Here is an 18,206-nt window from a genome sequence, read left to right on the forward strand (position 1 = left end):
TTACGTTTCTATTTTCCATTTCTTCTTTTCTGTTCAGTGAGTCAGCGTTACCTTTATGCGTTGGTTTCGGTGGGTGAATGATCATCCGAAGAGGCTCAGGAAAAGGACAACTTCGCAACTCGTGAATCGATTACTGTAGAAATCGTCGATTCTATCTTGTGAGTAATTGCACTTTTTTTTATCAATCGTAGCTCTCGTCCACATTTTCGATTTTCTTCACTTTTTTATTTTTCTTCATTACTGAAAACCTTTCACTTTGTTTTTTTAATCCGGATTGCCAATTTATGTATATCTTTTTGATTCAATTAATTCTCATCTTGATGATTGTATGAGCTAGATTTTGTTGGAGATTCTGGTCAATTGCATTCGAAGCGACTTGATCAATTTTTTGAAAAAAAAAAAATTGGGGATGTAGTTTGTATTGAATATTCACACACCCAATAAAACAAATAAAGAGTTCCAGTAACAGAACCTTTTAGGCTTTCTAGTGGGTTTCTGAAGAAAGATTGATGAAAATAAGGTTAGGTGTTGAATATGCCTGCATAATTGACCTGGCCAATTATTTTTCTTTTGGAATGCCTGATGTTAAATTCATGTGTATGTTGAAAAACTTTGAGTTGTTATTGTTTTGGTTCTTTTTATTAAGGTAGTAAATGGGGCATAAGTTTATTTATCTGTCTTGAAATTGAACCTGAATTGTGGTCTTATTGTTGCTATGATGGTTTGTTTCCGGTTATTAGTGATGGTTTATGGAAAAAGGCTTTTTTTTGTGCAGAAAACGTATTGGGCACTGGCCGCCATTTTGAATTCTGGTTGAGGGATTGAAGTGCGATTATAGGTGGAGGAGGATGGCTTGTAGGGGATGCTGGGAATGCCTTTTGAAGCTTTTGAACTTCATATTGACCCTTGCTGGTCTGGCCATGGTCGGCTATGGGATTTATCTGTTTGTTGAATACAATAAAACTCCGGATAATACTCTCACTGTCGGTGATGATCAAACTCTAGTTCAACTTGGCCGACCCATGCTAGTGGCTGTGTCTCTGTCCAACAGTTTTTTAGATGATTTGCCCAAGGCTTGGTATGAATGCTGCTCTTCTCCTGCCAATTTTTGGGGCGTATCTAATGAGTAACGTGTATTGATTAATGATTGCTTTGTATGATATAAAGTAGACAATTATGTTTTTTTTGTTAGTTTCCTCAACTGAAGTTAAATTTGTGCTGGAATTAACACCTGTGCTTTTTTTTTTTTTTTTTGTGGGGGTGGTGGGGTGGTTCAATTTTGTTTGCCATTGTATCTCTAAGATTAAGATTCAGTAAACAAATAACAAAAAAATATCTTTCCAACTTGCTTTAGAAACAACTATGAGTGAAATGCAATTGGGACTTGCTACCAGATTTGCTTAGCTCATGGGAATCAAACCTCTGCAATCAGTTTCAGTGACATGGTCAATATCTTAAGCTTTCAATCTGGTCAAGTTCAGTGAGAGAAGCTATGTTGAGCTTTTAGAATGGCTCACCAATTACTTGTGGTTATGCAATAGTTGGAAGCATCCTTTGTTATATGGTGCAATTGGTACCTTACTGATTGTTTTGTTGTTAATGTTGAAGAAAGCAAACTTCTAATATATTTGCTCTATTCACTTCCGATATTGCTACACGAGTTATGAATTTGAAATAACCTTTATTTCTTCCACATGTATTGATGATTTTTAGGCCTACTGGTGACATCTGTGTATTTGCATGACAAAGACAATCACTAATTATAGAACGCATGTAGTATTTTCTCCTTGATAGCTTTTGTCTGCATTCACCCTTGTGGAATTTTATCACATGTGCATTGTTTTATAAAAAAGACATTGACACAGCTCAAACTAAATTGTCTGTACACTGTCCTTTACTGATTGTGTATTTTTCATGTTTTGCAGGTTTATTTACTTATTTATTGGAATTGGTGCAGTCCTCTTTGTCATTTCTTGTTTCGGTTGTATTGCAGCTCTGACACGGAATGGGTGCTGCCTGAGCTTTGTATCCTTCTAAAATTGTCTTATAATTACATAGCCAAGCAAAATTTAATGTTCTCAGCTTGAGATGAAGCATCTCTTCCTCTCTCTCTGTCTATGTGTGTATTAATCTTGAAGGAATTGATATTAGTTTCCTTAATCCAACAAAGTATTCTGTTTTAGTGTTGTTGTTGATCTTAGTGGAGCTGGGATGTGCAGCCTTTATATTTTTTGACAAAAGCTGGAAAGAAGTAAGTTGTCACTGGCAATTTAGGATATGAAATTCAAGAAGTTATATTTGTAATCTTGTTTCACACACTCAGTTATGACATACAATTTTGTTGTGAGACTTACAGTTAAATGCATGTTTATAAAGTGTAAACACATTGAGATGGGTTGCTCTTGGAATTGTCATCTTTGAGGTAAGCAAGAACAGTCATGATCGGCATTTAAAAAAAAAAAGCAGTGTTATTTCATGGACATGCTTATTTCATTGTCTGTGTACCCACAGAGAATATGTGCAAGTACTACAGTGAAATAATCACTTCCAGAAATGACTCTTTACAATTCAATATGATTTAAAAATTACAAAAAAAAATAGCATTGCATTTCACAGTTTGAATTGAATTGCTATATGATAACCATGTTTTTAGTATGTTTGACTTCTTGATTAGGAAAATACTGTTTTTTCATAGATAGAAACCTTTAACAGATCGTGGGAGTTAGAGGAAATGTAGTACAAATACTGCTAATATAGGCAAATTTGACCAATTCAGTGATCTTTAATTATGAAACTGTGAAAACAAAGTGCCTGTGAGATGCCTTAGTATATCAGTTGCTCTAATGTGGTTTAACACTATAGCTTCTAGTTCTCAAAAGTACTTCACTATCTTGGAAAGGTTTCCTCCTGCTGAACCCCACTTACCTACCACTGGGATTGAGGAGAGACCAACTATAAAACAACTTTAGACGTGTACATGGTACTATGAATATGATGTGCCAATTGTTGTTTATGGAATTGCAGGCTCTTCTTTTTGTATTAGCTCTTATTGTCAGGGCTGCAAATAGGCCAACAGAGTATGATAGCGATGAAGAGTACATTAATCCAAGGCAGCAAGCTCGTCAGCCTTTGCTCAACAGACCAGCAGGCCCAGTATCAGGTGCACCAGCAACTGGCACACTTGATCAGCGTCCAAGCAGAAATGATGCTTGGAGTACACGGATGAGGGAGAAGGTGCAACTCTTTTGCTCTGTTCACTTTATATATTTATGGGGAAATTTTCTTTTGGTTGTCTTAACTGTGCTTTTATAACCAGTGGCACAGCCCTATTGGAACAAGGAGATTGTTCACTTGTGTTTTTCCATAACAAGTGGATTGCATATACTCTCTCCCCTCCAAAAATACCTCAACTGTTAGCAGGCTCAACTCCCCAATAATGTTCTTCAAATTTAGTGATACTTCATTGTCTCTAGGGCACTTACTTCAGTCACTTGCAATAGATTGACGGCTTGACCCCTTTCTTAATTTGCTTTCCTGTTTAGTAATCTAACTTTCACTAAAAGTTAAACCAAATAAAAAGAAGTGGATAAAGTTTTCATTGAAGCCTTTTAAGTAATTACCATTTACTGTTTGCATGTTAAATTAAAGTTATAATTAGAAGTAACATCATTCGAAACTAAAGAATAAATATTGCAGCTTTAACCTAAGTGTTTAAATTTGATCCGCTTTTAGTGTACTACCTTTCACAGTCGGGAAACAAGAAAAAATCATATTAACTTTTTTACTTCCAGTGAAAGCTTTTAACAGCTTCTTAAACTGATTGCACCATCCTAAGCATGAAATTCTATTCCTGAATTTCTTTTGTGTTTCATATTAAAACTTTCAGATTGTTCATTCCTCTATCAAATTTGAAAAAATTATTTTGGTTGGAAAGCAAAACTATTTTCAATAGATTGATGGTCTGCAATCTTCTTCCAGCAACGAACTGTTTTAGCATTTTGACAAGTTTGTTGATTATAATAAGATTTTGCATTTTCCTGCAAATATAGAATCATTGTAATAGCACCATTTCGAATATAGGAATTTCACGAGACCTTTGGAAATATATAGATCTTTCTGTCGACTTCATTTCTTCATGAATGCTGAACCTGTTTGTCCCATCACCTATGTCCCCTGGTGTCATGAAAAGCCGGATATCCTTTTGTGCATGAGACTTCTTGCAATAACTGTCTTTTTGCCATCTGAATCGTTGATTTACTAGTTACTTTTTGTTTTTGTTTTGGACCATCACTAATTGTTGCTGAAGAGATAATTGAAAAGTCACATACGTTATTACTTTTGTTGTGTACAATTTATTGTGAAATTGTATGTGGCCATCTGACACTGATAGTGCTCCTTATGCAGTACGGGCTGGATACTTCAGAATTTACGTACAACCCATCAGAATCACACAGGTACCAGCAAGTAAACTCTCAGCCAACTGAAGAAGGAAGCCGCTGTGCCATCATGTGATCACTTTGCATTTCTCCAAAACCACAGCAGATTGAATTTCAATGATTGTTTTTGTGGGAAAATGGCTCGAGTCTAAGTTTGTCAGAAAACACTCTTCCTTTTGCTTAGTTTGTGTATCATTCACACTTTACTGGATCTCCTTCACTTTTTTTTCATGACATGGCAGCAACATCTTCATTGTGTTGTGTGTAACATTCTGCCGAGTGAACATAAGAATTTATTTCTCTTTGTTATGTTCATAATGTATTGGAGTAAATGAAGTTGTTTTTGGTTATGGTGTGATGTCATTATTCTTGGCTGGAAACCAGTGCTTTTTGTTTTCCTTATTTTGAATTGGTGTCAATTGATGGTTGTGTCGTGTGTATGTCTATGGGAATATTGGATAACAAATTCAAATATACCAACAACAAACCACAGTACCACCTGCATCCTGATGTTTTTGTGTGCAAGTCTAGTGGCTTTAAACTGGTGTAGGGTAGTGTGAGATGTAAATAACGTACAGTACATGATCAGAAAGTTTATCTAACTATTTTGTATTAATAATTTATATTTTTTCCTGTAAATTCTCTTGTTATTGAATGATAAAAAATGTTTAGTTTTATCTTGTTTAGTAAAAATAATGTCTCTAGGGGTGTGTTTGTTTTAGAGAATCAAAATAGAAGATTTTTTTAATTAAAATAGTGTAAAATGTGTGGATTCCATAATAAAAGTATAAAATTTCTTTCCTTGGTTCCAAACACAATCCTAAGTCTCGTAAAATATCTCGTAAAATATCCTGTCAGCTCTGCGATACTGTAATATATTATATGGCTGTTTAGTTCTTATAGAGGTTTATATATTTGGGATGGCCCATGATACTGACGATTTCGAACTTCCCATCTCACTTTTTTGTTGTTGATAAAAATACCCTTGACGAAAATGTCAAAATTTTATCAAAATATTCATTGGAAGTTTTTGTTATGACTGTTTTGTATCTTAACAAAGTTGACATAACATGAACTAGTTTTTTTGTCTTATTCGTGGCAAAATGGAATGCTGTCGGAAAAGAAGCAATGGAGGTGCAAAATATTACATGAAAAGAATGGAGGATATGGAAGAACAATGCTTGTAGAAGAGAAAGTGAGAAGGAGAGATGACTTAAGTTCAATTCACACAAATACATTCTTAGAAAGAAGTAAAAAGTTTTAAGTATAATTAATCCTCAAATTAAGGATTAAAAAGATTGAAGCTTGTAGAGATAATTAGAGTCTCTTTGAAGGGGGTTTTCAATATCATGGGCCATTTGGGATGACTAGCATCTTGTCTAGGTTCTTATGGGCCATTTTTGGGCAAATGTTCTGGGTTTAATTTCACGCTTCTTTCTGAAGTTATCACTGTGTTTTTGGAGTGTAGCAAAATTTATCACAAAATGTAATAGGCTGTTGCTAGGTGCACCCAGCAATTGAATGAACTTTTTAAAATATCCTTCATTTAAAAAATAAAAGTTAATATATTTAAAAAAAAAACATTTTCTTCTTCTTCCGTTTTAAAAAACGTTTTCTTCCGTGCTTTCCTTGTTCTCCCGTGCACCCAGCAACCTCCCCGCAAGCTTCTTCTTCCTTGGTTTCGTTCTTCTCTTTCCTTCCAAAAAGGTTCGTCTTCTTCCTTCGTCTTCTGTGTATACAATGGCAAGCTTCTTCTTCCGCACTTTGAAATTTGGTTCCCTTCTTCTCCTCCACAGGTATTGGCATCCTCCATTGACTAGCTTTGTTCGTTTCTTCCGCCATCCAGGTTAGTGTTCTAACCTCGTGTCTTCATTTGGAAGCGTTAATGGCCGTAGGATAGACGACATGAGTGATGTGTGGTGGCTGAGGTTGAAGACGAAGGTTCTTCCGCGAGAAGAACCTTCTTCCACGCATGTGGAAGGGGCAGTTGGATATTGAAGCGGAAGAAGGAGTTCTTCCGCGGGAACCTGCGAAAGAAAAGGGAGAAGGTTCTTCCGCGGGTTCTGGTGGAAGAAGGTTCCGAAGGTTCTTCCGCGGGATCCAGCGAAAGAACTATGTCTTCCGCGGATCTCGCAGAAGAACCTGCGGAACCTTCTTCCGCAGGCAACATTTCCTGGTCGCGGAAGAACCTATGGAACCTTCTTCCGCAAGCTACCTATCCTTCTCGTCGAAGAACATTCGAAACTTCTTTCGCGGAGCATGTTTTGGTGTTTTTTGGATATTTTTCTTGAAAATTTTGTCTGAACCACCAATTTATTGATATTAGTAATTATTATTTTTTATTTATTTGCTATTACAAAGTGTATATGGTATTTAACTTACACAAACTCCCTAATTTTGATGCATCACCTATTGTATTTTGCTTTCATTTGGTTAGGATGTCTAAATTGAATTGTTATTTGTTGTCATTTGGTTAGGATGTATAAATGACTGTATACACTGCATAAATTATGTGGATTAGTTAGGATTCTTTTTCCCTGATGAATGAGAGGGTTAAGAAAAAAAAAGGTAAGTTAGGATACCAATATGCAACTATTAGACTACTGTTAGACTTGTAATTAAGAAAAAATATGAGACAAGAAAACAAAGTTCCTATGTTACTCTGTTTCTAAATTTATTTTGATATTGAAAAGAAATTTGTCTAATCTAATCTAATAGCCTGCAACCTGTCAATTACAATGGGAATTCTTTTGATATTAAAAACAAATTTGTCTAATCTGATACCTACACTATCTAAGCAATGTTATAAGCTTGGCAATTGAAAGCATCAATCTACTGCTCTCCATCTCTTTTATGTAAATGCTTCCTCTTTTTTTTTTCTTTTGTCAAAAGATCAATTGATCATTCACTAAAAATGTATAACGACACTTACACAAGCATAGTTGATGCTAATGAGAGTGCTACAATCAAGCACGCATGCACACTGAATGCTAACAAGATAGCAATCTTGAAAATACAAAACCAAAGAACAAAAACATATAAAATACACATTTCCCTGATCTAAAGAAACCTAGAAAGTGCCATGAGCTTTTTTCTTTTCTTTGGAATTCCTTCTGAACATGCACACACTCCACAATATCATATAAATTAAGACAACTTAAATCCAATCTCTGATTGTTAGACCAACAGCAATATGGAACTCAAACTTGTTCATTGAAAACAATAAATGTGTTAGATAGAGATAAAATAGTGGGAATTTTTTTAAGTGATCCTCTAGGCCGTTTTTCCCCCCTTCGGATCCGCTCATGATTTGAACCACTCATCATTCATCTTGGGCTTTGTGTTACTAATGAGAGAAGGGTAAGTGTTAATATGTTTGAGCTGTAAAAAGAATTTAAACATGATCCAAATGTACGACCACATGAATTTAAACATCATTCTCCTGGGGAGCGGCTGCATTAGTCCACATGTACGACCATCTGAATGACGCGTCGCAGGCCTCTACACGGTAGCTGGGCGGTTATATTACACTTCTCCATGTACGTATTATCACTGATAATTTAAATTAAAGTAGCATTGAATCTCTTTTTTTTGTATTGATGTTGACTATGTGTTTGTAGTGCTGGATATACGAGCACTTTCCTACAGTGCATACATCCGTCGTTCATGATGCTTATGATGAGGGGAGCCCACGGGCCTGCAGGTGGCTTACGAGTAAGGCTCATATGACGGGGATCAAGGGAGCCCCGTATCGGAGACGTTTGGATGCCCTGAGTGTGACTGACGTGTGCTGGATGCCCAATGGTGAGCACCGGGGAGTCAGGGCCTTTGACTTGATATCGTCGTACACCGGCCAGCTCAGATGGGGTCAGATTGTGGTGTACGTTTGACCTGAGCGGGTTCTTCGATAGTTTGGCTACCTTCAGACGGTCCCTCCGCCGCCGGTTTGTGATTCTTTGACGGGTGATGATATAGATGACCGGTGGCTACATTTTTCAGACCATTTGGTGCCTTCACAGGAGCTCTGTGTAGTTCCTGGACAGGTGGCGCCAGACTACATGGAGTAGTTTTTTCGGATATAGCACCCATTTGTCACGCGGACCGAGGAGACTGTTGCGCCGAGACATCTGCCTCCCCCTCATCATGAGGAGTTCGTCGAGCCACCCATCCCCGAGGTTTCAGTCGCGACCGATCTCCCTATGCATTCAGTGGTAAGCATAACTTCTGTAGTTTTCATAATTTAAATTTTTTTAAAATGTGATATTGACTTTGTTATTTTGACTGTGACAGGTTCACTACGAAGGATGTCAGGGGATGGCTCAGGATTTAGGAGCGATTGCTAAGGATTTGGAGCGGGTCATCAACCTCAGGATGGTCACTGAGGGCACTGACTTACATGACATCATGACTCGTTGTCTGAGGAGAGCTAGAGGTGACACCGTAGATGGAAGTCTTAGGCCGCGCCAGAGACGCCGCATAGATTAGGATTTATATTTTTATTATACTTAAATTATTAATTTTTGTATTTGTTTATGTATGTCATAAAACACATTTACTTACATCATTTATGATTTTTGTTTGTCTCTCTATAAATATATGGTTTGAAATTTAAATATAAACCACACACATGAGTCACATTTATAATGGCATTTGAATATATAAAATAAAGAAGATAAAATAATTTGTAATTTAAATATTAACATTTATAACTATTCTGAAATTATATATTTTAACCATATATATACGTACACTAAAGAATAAAAAAAATTGGTTTTGTGCCTTTTAGAAACATGCCTAAGTACCCTTGTTCGGGCTTTTTTTTAAATTATGTGGGAGCCATTTGAGACTGTCCAAGGCCGCTATTTGGCATGTTTGCACGTCAAGGAACCCAAAAAAAATAAAAGCAGTGTCCCGTTCCATCGAATCGCACCTCAAACGGAGGCACCAAAAATCAAAGAAGTTGGTTTTCTACCTATTAGAAACATATAACTAGCATTCAGTTTAACACAAATATAACAATTTGACACAGTAACACTTGTTCACAGAACAATTGATTAATTACATGAACATAAATCCAATGTACATATACATACATAAATATTACAAGTTCAGTGTCCGCTTAGGTCTACATGTGTTGTATTAATTATTATTAGGCTTAAGTATTGTTGCATTCTACCTACATATGCAGTTGGCCATTGTTTTGCCTCCGGATACGCATTGCTTGACCACAACAACGCCATAGGCAGTAAGGGACAACGATCTTTCAGAAAAACCTGTTGTAAGTGAAATTACAATAATAAGTTAAACAAACAAACCAACACATTCAATAATTGAAATTATTTGAGTAAACGAATTTTTAATGGACCTGAACAAAATGATTGTCATACATATGACCGACGCATATTATGCGGTGCGCAGCAGAATCAGCCGGTGGTCGACTTCTGAGAGGAAAAAATGTGAAGCTCTGTTGTCGTGACAATGATACAAGGATTACATTATATCTTGACGCAATTACATATCCCATATCCGTTATATCCATCCATTTGTCCATACTAACCTAAATCACATAACAAATACACGTGCCAGTCATGTAAACATTACTTATGTAAATAAAAAGCATAAAACACATACCTTGGATAACCCATCCACGTGTAGGGACAACCTCAGTTGTTCATATCTCTCCGTGCCACCAAAGATCTTTATGTAGTCTTGCGACCATTTGCCAAGTTCTTTAATCAATTCATTACGCATCATGGCCCAACACTCTTCTCCCATACCTAACAAAGCGGAAACTGACCGATATCCACAATTACCATCCGCTTTCACATCAACAACATCCCCAATGAAACCATGCATAAATGGCGGAAATTGATCCAACATGGGGATCATCCTTCCTGGCTTCAGTGGTGCAAAAGATGATGCACTGGGTCTGACTGAGGTGTTTCTGTTTTGAACCGAATGATAAGCATCAACTTACTCCCAATAAGATGGATCACGCTTTGTCGATCTTTCACTTCTTTTCATTACCTTTTTCGGGGCACCTTTCGTCTTAACCTTTGTTGGAGGAGGACACATAGAGGTCTCATCGGGAAACGCGAATTCTCGGAGTTTACTCTTGAAAGTAACTTTCCCACAAACATCAAGTTCCTCGAATCTTTTATATATTCTGTCCATCTCTTCCTTGATGCTCACTTTGGCCTCACATAGCCCCTGGTCTGAAAAATTAAGTCTCCTCCAGTACATATGGACTGCATCCAGTGGGATGCTGCAATCCTCATACCTTTGTAGCTCGCATGCACAAGGAATACCTAGCATGGTTCTCAAGACACACCCACAAGAAGACACATTGTCTTTCAAATAACGTACGCGCTCAAACTCAACCGAAATTTCATTTAAAGCGTACCTTGACACCATTCCAAGAAGCCTCTTTTATAAGGTTTTCTTAAAAACATGACCAATGACATGCGTACTTGTTTCGAATGATGCTTTAATTTTAATGTGATGCAGCGTCATCATGTTGTTCATTGCATCCCAAACACTACAGAGGTCTCCAACACTATTCTGTAATATCCTCTTCAAAGACCAATGGGCAGATTCAACCCTACATTTAAAACACACAATAGAGAAGATAAATTAATAACAATAATGTTCCAAACAATCATTAAAAGAAACTTGACTAATATAATAAAACATTTAAATACCTATTTGTTGTTGTGTTGCCTAGGTGCATCACCTTATTCGTCCAGGCCAAGATAAATTTCTCATTGTATGGGACAATCCATGTCTCACATACGTAGTCAGTGAACATTGGCCATGGGGAACACGCTACTTGAAACCTTTGAAGGTGCTCAGGGAACTCCTGTTCCGAAGGACAATCTACCAGGTTACCCCAGCTATCCATTACGTAGTCCCAAGCATTCTTCTGACCAACAAGCGATTCACACTTTGCCTTCACATTCTTGTCTATGTGAAACCTGCACAACAAATTCTTACACTTCGGAAACACAACTTTCACAACATTCATCAGGGATAGGTCTCTGTCTGTGACAATAACAACAGGAAGGCGATCATTTCTTAAAAAAAGGCCTCGAAACCGTTCCAATGCTCATACAAGATTGTTCACGCGCTCACCCTCCAGATATGCAAACCCAGCAGAGAAAGTCATCCCGGTTGGTGTCACCGCCACAATGTCAAGCAATGAGAGCCTGTACATATTTGTTTTATAGGTACTGTCTATCAAAAAAACAAGATGACATGCGTTACATAACTTAACTGCATCTGGGTGACACCAAAACAAATTACGCACCACATCTTCATCCTTCAATCTATGCCAATGAATGTATTGGTCACGTTCAAGGAGCCTCATTAGGTGTTGCATTTCACTGTCATCTCCTTTGATTGAAGAACAGTATGCACTTCTTGCATTATAGATTTGTTTGATTGTGGTGCAACTGCTGCTGTTGTGCTCCTTCAACGTTAACAGGATGTTTCTTGGTTTCACATTCGACTTCGTCATATCAGCAATGATATTCTTCTCATCATCTATCAATTTCCCAGCATATGGATGTCCAATTAAGGTCTTCGCCAATTCATGGCTGTGAATCCCACATATCAGCTTCACCGTCCAACCTTCACCTCCATGCACTGGTTTTCCACGAATCTTAAATGGACAACCACATTTTCTAGTACCTGTGTCTCTTCTAACAAATTCTTTGTTCCTACCCTTGTACTTACCGCTCCTTTCACACCCAATTAAGACAAATGAAGTTCTTCCTCTGCTGCCAGTATATGTATCAGACCTCATAATTACTGCAACAAAACTATTTTCATGAGCAACCGTTCGAGCCCACTTCAAAACATCTTCTCGGGTTTCAAAGACCTAGGACACAACTACGACATATTAATTTTTACACAAATCATACATTAGACCAAACAATTAAAACTGATCGACATGATTACCTGAGAAGTATTAAAAGCATCTGAACAATCAACATGTGCTTCATTCACACCACAATCTTCTTCATTTTGAAAATTCATATCAACTTCTTCGGACATCGCACTGTAATATGCCCATTGATCTTCGTCCATCTTAATTCAAAGTATAACTATCACCTGATTCAACATTCAACTAAATAATTTGAACAATATAGCAACTCAAAAAAATTTACAAACTATCAATACCAAACTAATTCAACATTTGACAACCTCACACAAATATTTAATCTACATATACATAACCAAATTCAACTTTTAACCAAAATTATAACCTACAAAGCTCATTTAACCAAAAAATACCTCAACCTAGGCAAAAAAAATCAACAATTCAACCAACAAATATATTTTTGTTTCACATAAATTACAAATAGAATTAACCAAAATAACATTCAAAATAATCTTAAAACAAAAAAATCATAAAACGAATTACTCCACGGAAGAAGCAGTCTTCCGCAGTTGTAATGTCAATTGCGGAAGACAGCTTCTTCCGTGGAGACTCACGGAAGACGTCTTCCGCGAGACTCCACGGAACAAGTTTTTTTCTTCCGCAGTTGTAATGTCTTCCCCGGAAGAAAATTTTTTGCGTCGAATTTGAAAAGCTTACACCATTCTACTATAAAAAATAAACAATCAACCACACAAAAGCAGCTACATACCTTAGTTGACAAATATCAAACCAAAGCAGAACACAAGCATGACCAGCACCGACAAAAATCGCACAACACAAGCACCAAAACGAAGAAAACGCACCAAAATGGAAAAAACGTGCACCAAAATGAAGGAAACGCAGGAGAGAGAAAGCAAAAAGGAAGAATGAAAAAAAAAAACAAATTTTTATAAAAGGAAAATGTACAGGGGCATTTTTGAGTTTTTAAAAAATTGCTGGGGAGCAATGTTGCTGGGTGCCCCTAGCAATTCCCAATGTAATACTAGCATGCATGATTTTGTAACCAACAAGGCCTTATAGTCTTACGTTACATTTCTATAAAATATCTAATACGGCTGATTAAAAAATGGGTAAAAAAACAAATTAGAGCAAGACATGGTAATATCAAAACTTGAGTGAAAGGTTATGATAACTAGGACGGTTGTTGCAATGGATAAAATAGCAACAATTTTGCATGGCAGTAAGTGGGATTAGTTTCAGTTAAGGTGGCACTTTTAAGAACTATTTATTAATTATTTATTTTCTTATTTATCGGTGGAAGCTATCAACTAATCTAATCTATCTAATGTCATACTTTGATGGAAAGAAAGGTAAACAAATGGCTACCGCCAATGCTTCAAGAGAGAAAGGCAAGCCACCAATCCTAAGATGCTTATATTTGGGTGTATCTACTCGTTATCATTTTTATTTTTGTTAAGCTTAATTTATCTACTTGTTGATATTAAATTTTTAATTTATAAATTTATGTAGTTCATAAATTTAAATTTTAACATATGTCAAACTAATGCTTGATTCGCACAATTTATTTCTACAAATCATTCCTCAATTCCAAAAAATAGTATATTTTTATTTATTCTTATATTATAAAATAAATCTACATTCTTTACAATAAGGACTTCTCCTATTATATTTTTTCTTTCTTGATTATTTGATCATTGTGATACTTTTTCTTTTATTTATATATATTCTTTTAATTTATATTTTTAAATTTTATTTAAATTTAAAATACATGTATTCAAAAAAAAAACTTGCGAGCTAGTTTCTAGTACATATTTTCTTTTTATTTTTAATTCATTCCTTATTTTTACTAGATCCATCTTGATTCTTTGCAATAAGAGAGATGGTTTTTCTCCTCTTACAATTTGTATGCGTGTGTTTTCATTTTCTTACAATGATATCAGTAACCAAATTGAAAGGAGATATTACCATAAAAAAAAGGATATCAGTAACCAAACATCAAGCTGAACATCTGATTAATGAGTTGAGTCAAGTAAAAACATTGTATACCACTAAGTCTTTCGTCCAAATTTTTAATGCATGTGTTTTCAAGAAAGTTGAATTTGAAATTACTAATTAAATTAGAGCAATCTCTTACCATTACCAACTAAATTACGGTACGTATTTAGAATTATTATTTTACATAATTATGTTTTCTCTCTATTTGGATTATGTTGAATACTAGCAAGTCAACTACTTTACACTTCATATTTTTTCAAAGATTCTTATTTTTAGACCTACAAATCAATGATATAAAGATATTTATGAAAAAAAAATTAAATTTAAAATTTAAAATATTTAGGGAAAAGTAAAGTTTTTTTATACATTATTTTTTAAAATTAAATCAATTTTAAATCCTGAAAAATTATAGGCACTAGTTGAAATTTATCATATATTTATATTTTCTGTTTCTTTTTGGGCAAGCTCAATCTTAGTGATTCCCTTTTGCTGGTCACTGTCCAATACCCTGTCAAAGACTCAAGATTATTATTCTGTACGTGTGGGTTGCTACCATCCAAAAACAATAGCAAGTGAAGGAATTTTTAAAAACATTAAGAGAGATGCATGTTTGTTGCACGAATTTCTTTTTTTATTTATTACACACACCTTACATGTCTCACCCACATAAGCATGTGCAATCAAACAATTCTCGACAAAAATATATATATGAAAAAACAAAGACAAAGAAGAGAGGAAGACAAACCAACTTGAATACCTTTTTATCCGTACATACTATTAAATATCTCAAATTGGCAATAAGTGAGTGGTTCGAGTGTAACCATTTGATCACTATTTTTTGATTTGAAATGTGAGGCACAAGTGCATGTCCTTTTCACGTCCATATACTGTTGTTGGTAGTATGAGCAAAGAAGCCTAACAATTGTGGTCCATATATTAAGCTCTCTCTCTCTCTTTTATCTCTTGGTTTAGTTGGAGAATATGACAACTCATTGGTTCTTTCCCAAAGTTATAGTTTTGGCTTGTAGATTCTGAGAAATTTTCTCAGGTTCGGTTCGATTTGACCACATAAAGTTAATTGATGTGATCATAAGGGTGTGCTGTTGGTGATAAGAATGCCATCACAAACCACCGTGAAAAACAAGTTATAGATATATGCTTCATGTCCACTGCCAACATAAAGAAAAACAAGTCGATATATAAGTTAATGGGGTGGCTATTTTAATTGGTTGATTTTGGCTGGAAACGGATTCCAAGTTCCTCATCCATGCTTTTTAGTCTAGATTGATTTGATGAATTGTAAAAAAACTTATTGACTATTTTAACTTTAGAATCACTCACATTTATCGTGAAGATAACTCTTGTGAGAAAAGGTTTGTCTCTTTTGGTATCCATTCTATTAGATATACTTGGTGGGATGTTCCACTTTTGTTTCTTAGGAGCTCCTTAGATACAGATAGAAATTTCCTTTTTTTTTTTTTTTATAGATTTCCTTAGTATTCAAATTAATTAATATATTTAATGAATGGTCAGGTTTGAGAGATAGGATTGAGGTGCCAACATAGAATGTAAACCCAAATCTCCCTTTATCCATCCCTTCCTTTTGCTAAAAAAATTGACTGATTTTGAGTTGAGAAATATATATACATTTTGTTTGGTAGAGGGTAATTTAGTTTAAGTTAAACTTTGATTCTTCTTGGTGGTATGCTTCTACTCGTGATTGAAGTGTGAAGAAGTCAACCATGCTATTGCCTATTTGTACTCTTTTGCCCTCAATAAGATTTTAAAATATGAAATTATACCTACTACTTGTGTTTTTTAGGTACATAAAAATATCAAAGATATGACAAGAAAATTCGTACCCATGAGTACCCGTTTGAATCCGTTCCAACCTTGAAGAGTAATATCCGAATTAACCGGGTATGAGTTCGGGTTTAGGTTTTTTCCGATAACCAAAAGTCGGGTATGGGTATGGATATGAGATTACTACATCCGTCCCGACCCCGGACCCGTCCCGTCATTTAATTTTTAGAATTTTTGCATAATTTAATCAAAAGGCCTAAAATTTTTATTACTAGTTAATTTTATTTTAGAATTTTTACATAATTTAACATTTTTTTCTTAACGATTTTTATAGACACATGTGCTATAATAAATTTATTGATATATAAGTAGTTAAAAATAAATATTTAATAATCAATTTATTTTTTCTAAAATTAAATTTTTAATATTTTCTTTACAAAAAAAATTATTTTTCTAATTTGAATCGGATACAGGACAGGGTCAAGGATACCCGATACCCAATGGGTACAAAAATATGAGATGATAATAAATTTTAACCCATCAAATATAGAGTACGGATATAAAGACATGTTGAGGAGTTGAAAACGAGGATTGGAGAGATAATACTCATCCTCATCCCCCTCCTGTCATGTCTACGTGTACGTCTCCTTGCAAGATCAGAAAAAATCACAAATTTCATAAAAAATTTATAGTGAAATTTATATATCCTCTACTAACAGGTAAAACAATCTTAGGGTGGTGGATACCCTTGGTACCCCTTATCATCTTTCTTTACTAAAAGGTTTTACTTACAAAAATTAAAAAAAAAAATAGAAAAATCTAAGAATCAAACTCTAAGTCATAGCTAATGTAAGTAAAAGGTTCGGCCAGATATACCAACTCTTGTTCCCTTTCTCTAATTTATACAAGTGATATATCTGTTTAGAATGTACTTAGAGTAGTAATCAAAGGTATAGAATCACTAAGCATGATTACTTCACACAATTAAGAACTTGCTACTATAATTAACTAGGCTAACGTTACAGCAACAAAGCTGAGTACATTGACTGCCTAGGCCAGTGTAGTAATCCTAGATTAGTACAGAAAGCATTAAAGAAAAGAAAAAGAAAAAAGTCATAATCTATGATTACATATCCAAAAGGAAATAATACATCTAAAAGCTCAAACAGTTAATAAACTATTCCAAAATTCTCATCTGTCACATTCACCGTTCCTTTAAAACGTTTCACTAGTTACTTTTATTACTTTCGGTTTCTGACATAATCAACAAAGGCGATATATCATAAAAATTTATTTAATTTCGATCAAATTTTAAATTAATCAAATTATTATTATTTTAATTAATCAGAGAGTTAAAATAAAAAATAAATAAAAGAATCTCAGTATCACTTTCTCTTACACTCAAAGGACCCAAGACGTTGCTACTTAGTTCCAGCGTCTCTCCTTCGTTCAACCAAGGATTATCCACACTGATACAGCTTTCAACTTTCAAGAAAAATAAAAATAAAAACTTTCCATGGAAAAGCTTTATTTGGGAGCCTTTAAAGACAATTGAGTTGCATATGCATTCGCCATATCTCCTAAAAATAAGGGTTTAATTTATGGATAGATAATACAAAGTACACTTTTTTTATTACTAATACAAAATACACTAAGAATGTATAAGTTTTTGTCATTAAAATTCGGTAAGTAAGTATGATAAATTTATTAAATTTAATAATGATTATTTAAAAGTTATAAAAAAATTTAATTAATTAATAATGTATAACTTACATTTGGATAAAACTTTGTCTACACTTGAATTTTACACACTAGAAATCAAAATTTTAATTTGATTTTGACATACTATAGGTTTAAGATTAGTATATCCCTCTAATTCAATGAATCAAGCTCATCGCATCAAGTCAACAACTTTCACTTTCAACAGAGTGTATTAAGGTTTCTATTTTGTCTGTGGTAGGTATGTCTCTGTAGTTGAATGCCATACTTGTCAATATTTTAAAATTCGGACACTGAATTGATGAAATGATTACTAGTTAGTTCACAGTTAAATAATTTAACTGTAACTG

General features: G+C 34.8%; 1 protein-coding gene and 1 long non-coding RNA gene across 2 annotated transcripts; both read left to right on the forward strand.

Annotated features, from left to right (window-relative positions):
- Positions 1 to 4,786, forward strand: LOC547883 (tobamovirus multiplication protein 2A). Its single transcript, XM_014775521.3, is given in 7 exon segments — positions 1 to 158; positions 776 to 1,078; positions 1,926 to 2,025; positions 2,171 to 2,258; positions 2,349 to 2,422; positions 3,025 to 3,234; positions 4,405 to 4,786. Coding segments are annotated over 6 exon segments (810 nt in total). The 5' UTR covers positions 1 to 158; positions 776 to 848; the 3' UTR covers positions 4,513 to 4,786.
- A 3,257-nt stretch (positions 4,787 to 8,043) lies between these two features.
- LOC121174959 (uncharacterized) lies at positions 8,044 to 9,007 on the forward strand. The gene is made up of 2 exons (XR_005891772.1): positions 8,044 to 8,647; positions 8,727 to 9,007. It is a non-coding gene; the product is annotated as an uncharacterized lncRNA (long non-coding RNA).
- The last annotated feature ends 9,199 nt before the right edge of the window (positions 9,008 to 18,206 follow it).

Source organism: Glycine max, chromosome 5, assembly GCF_000004515.6.
Source record: "Glycine max cultivar Williams 82 chromosome 5, Glycine_max_v4.0, whole genome shotgun sequence".
Lineage (NCBI taxonomy): Eukaryota > Viridiplantae > Streptophyta > Magnoliopsida > Fabales > Fabaceae > Glycine > Glycine max.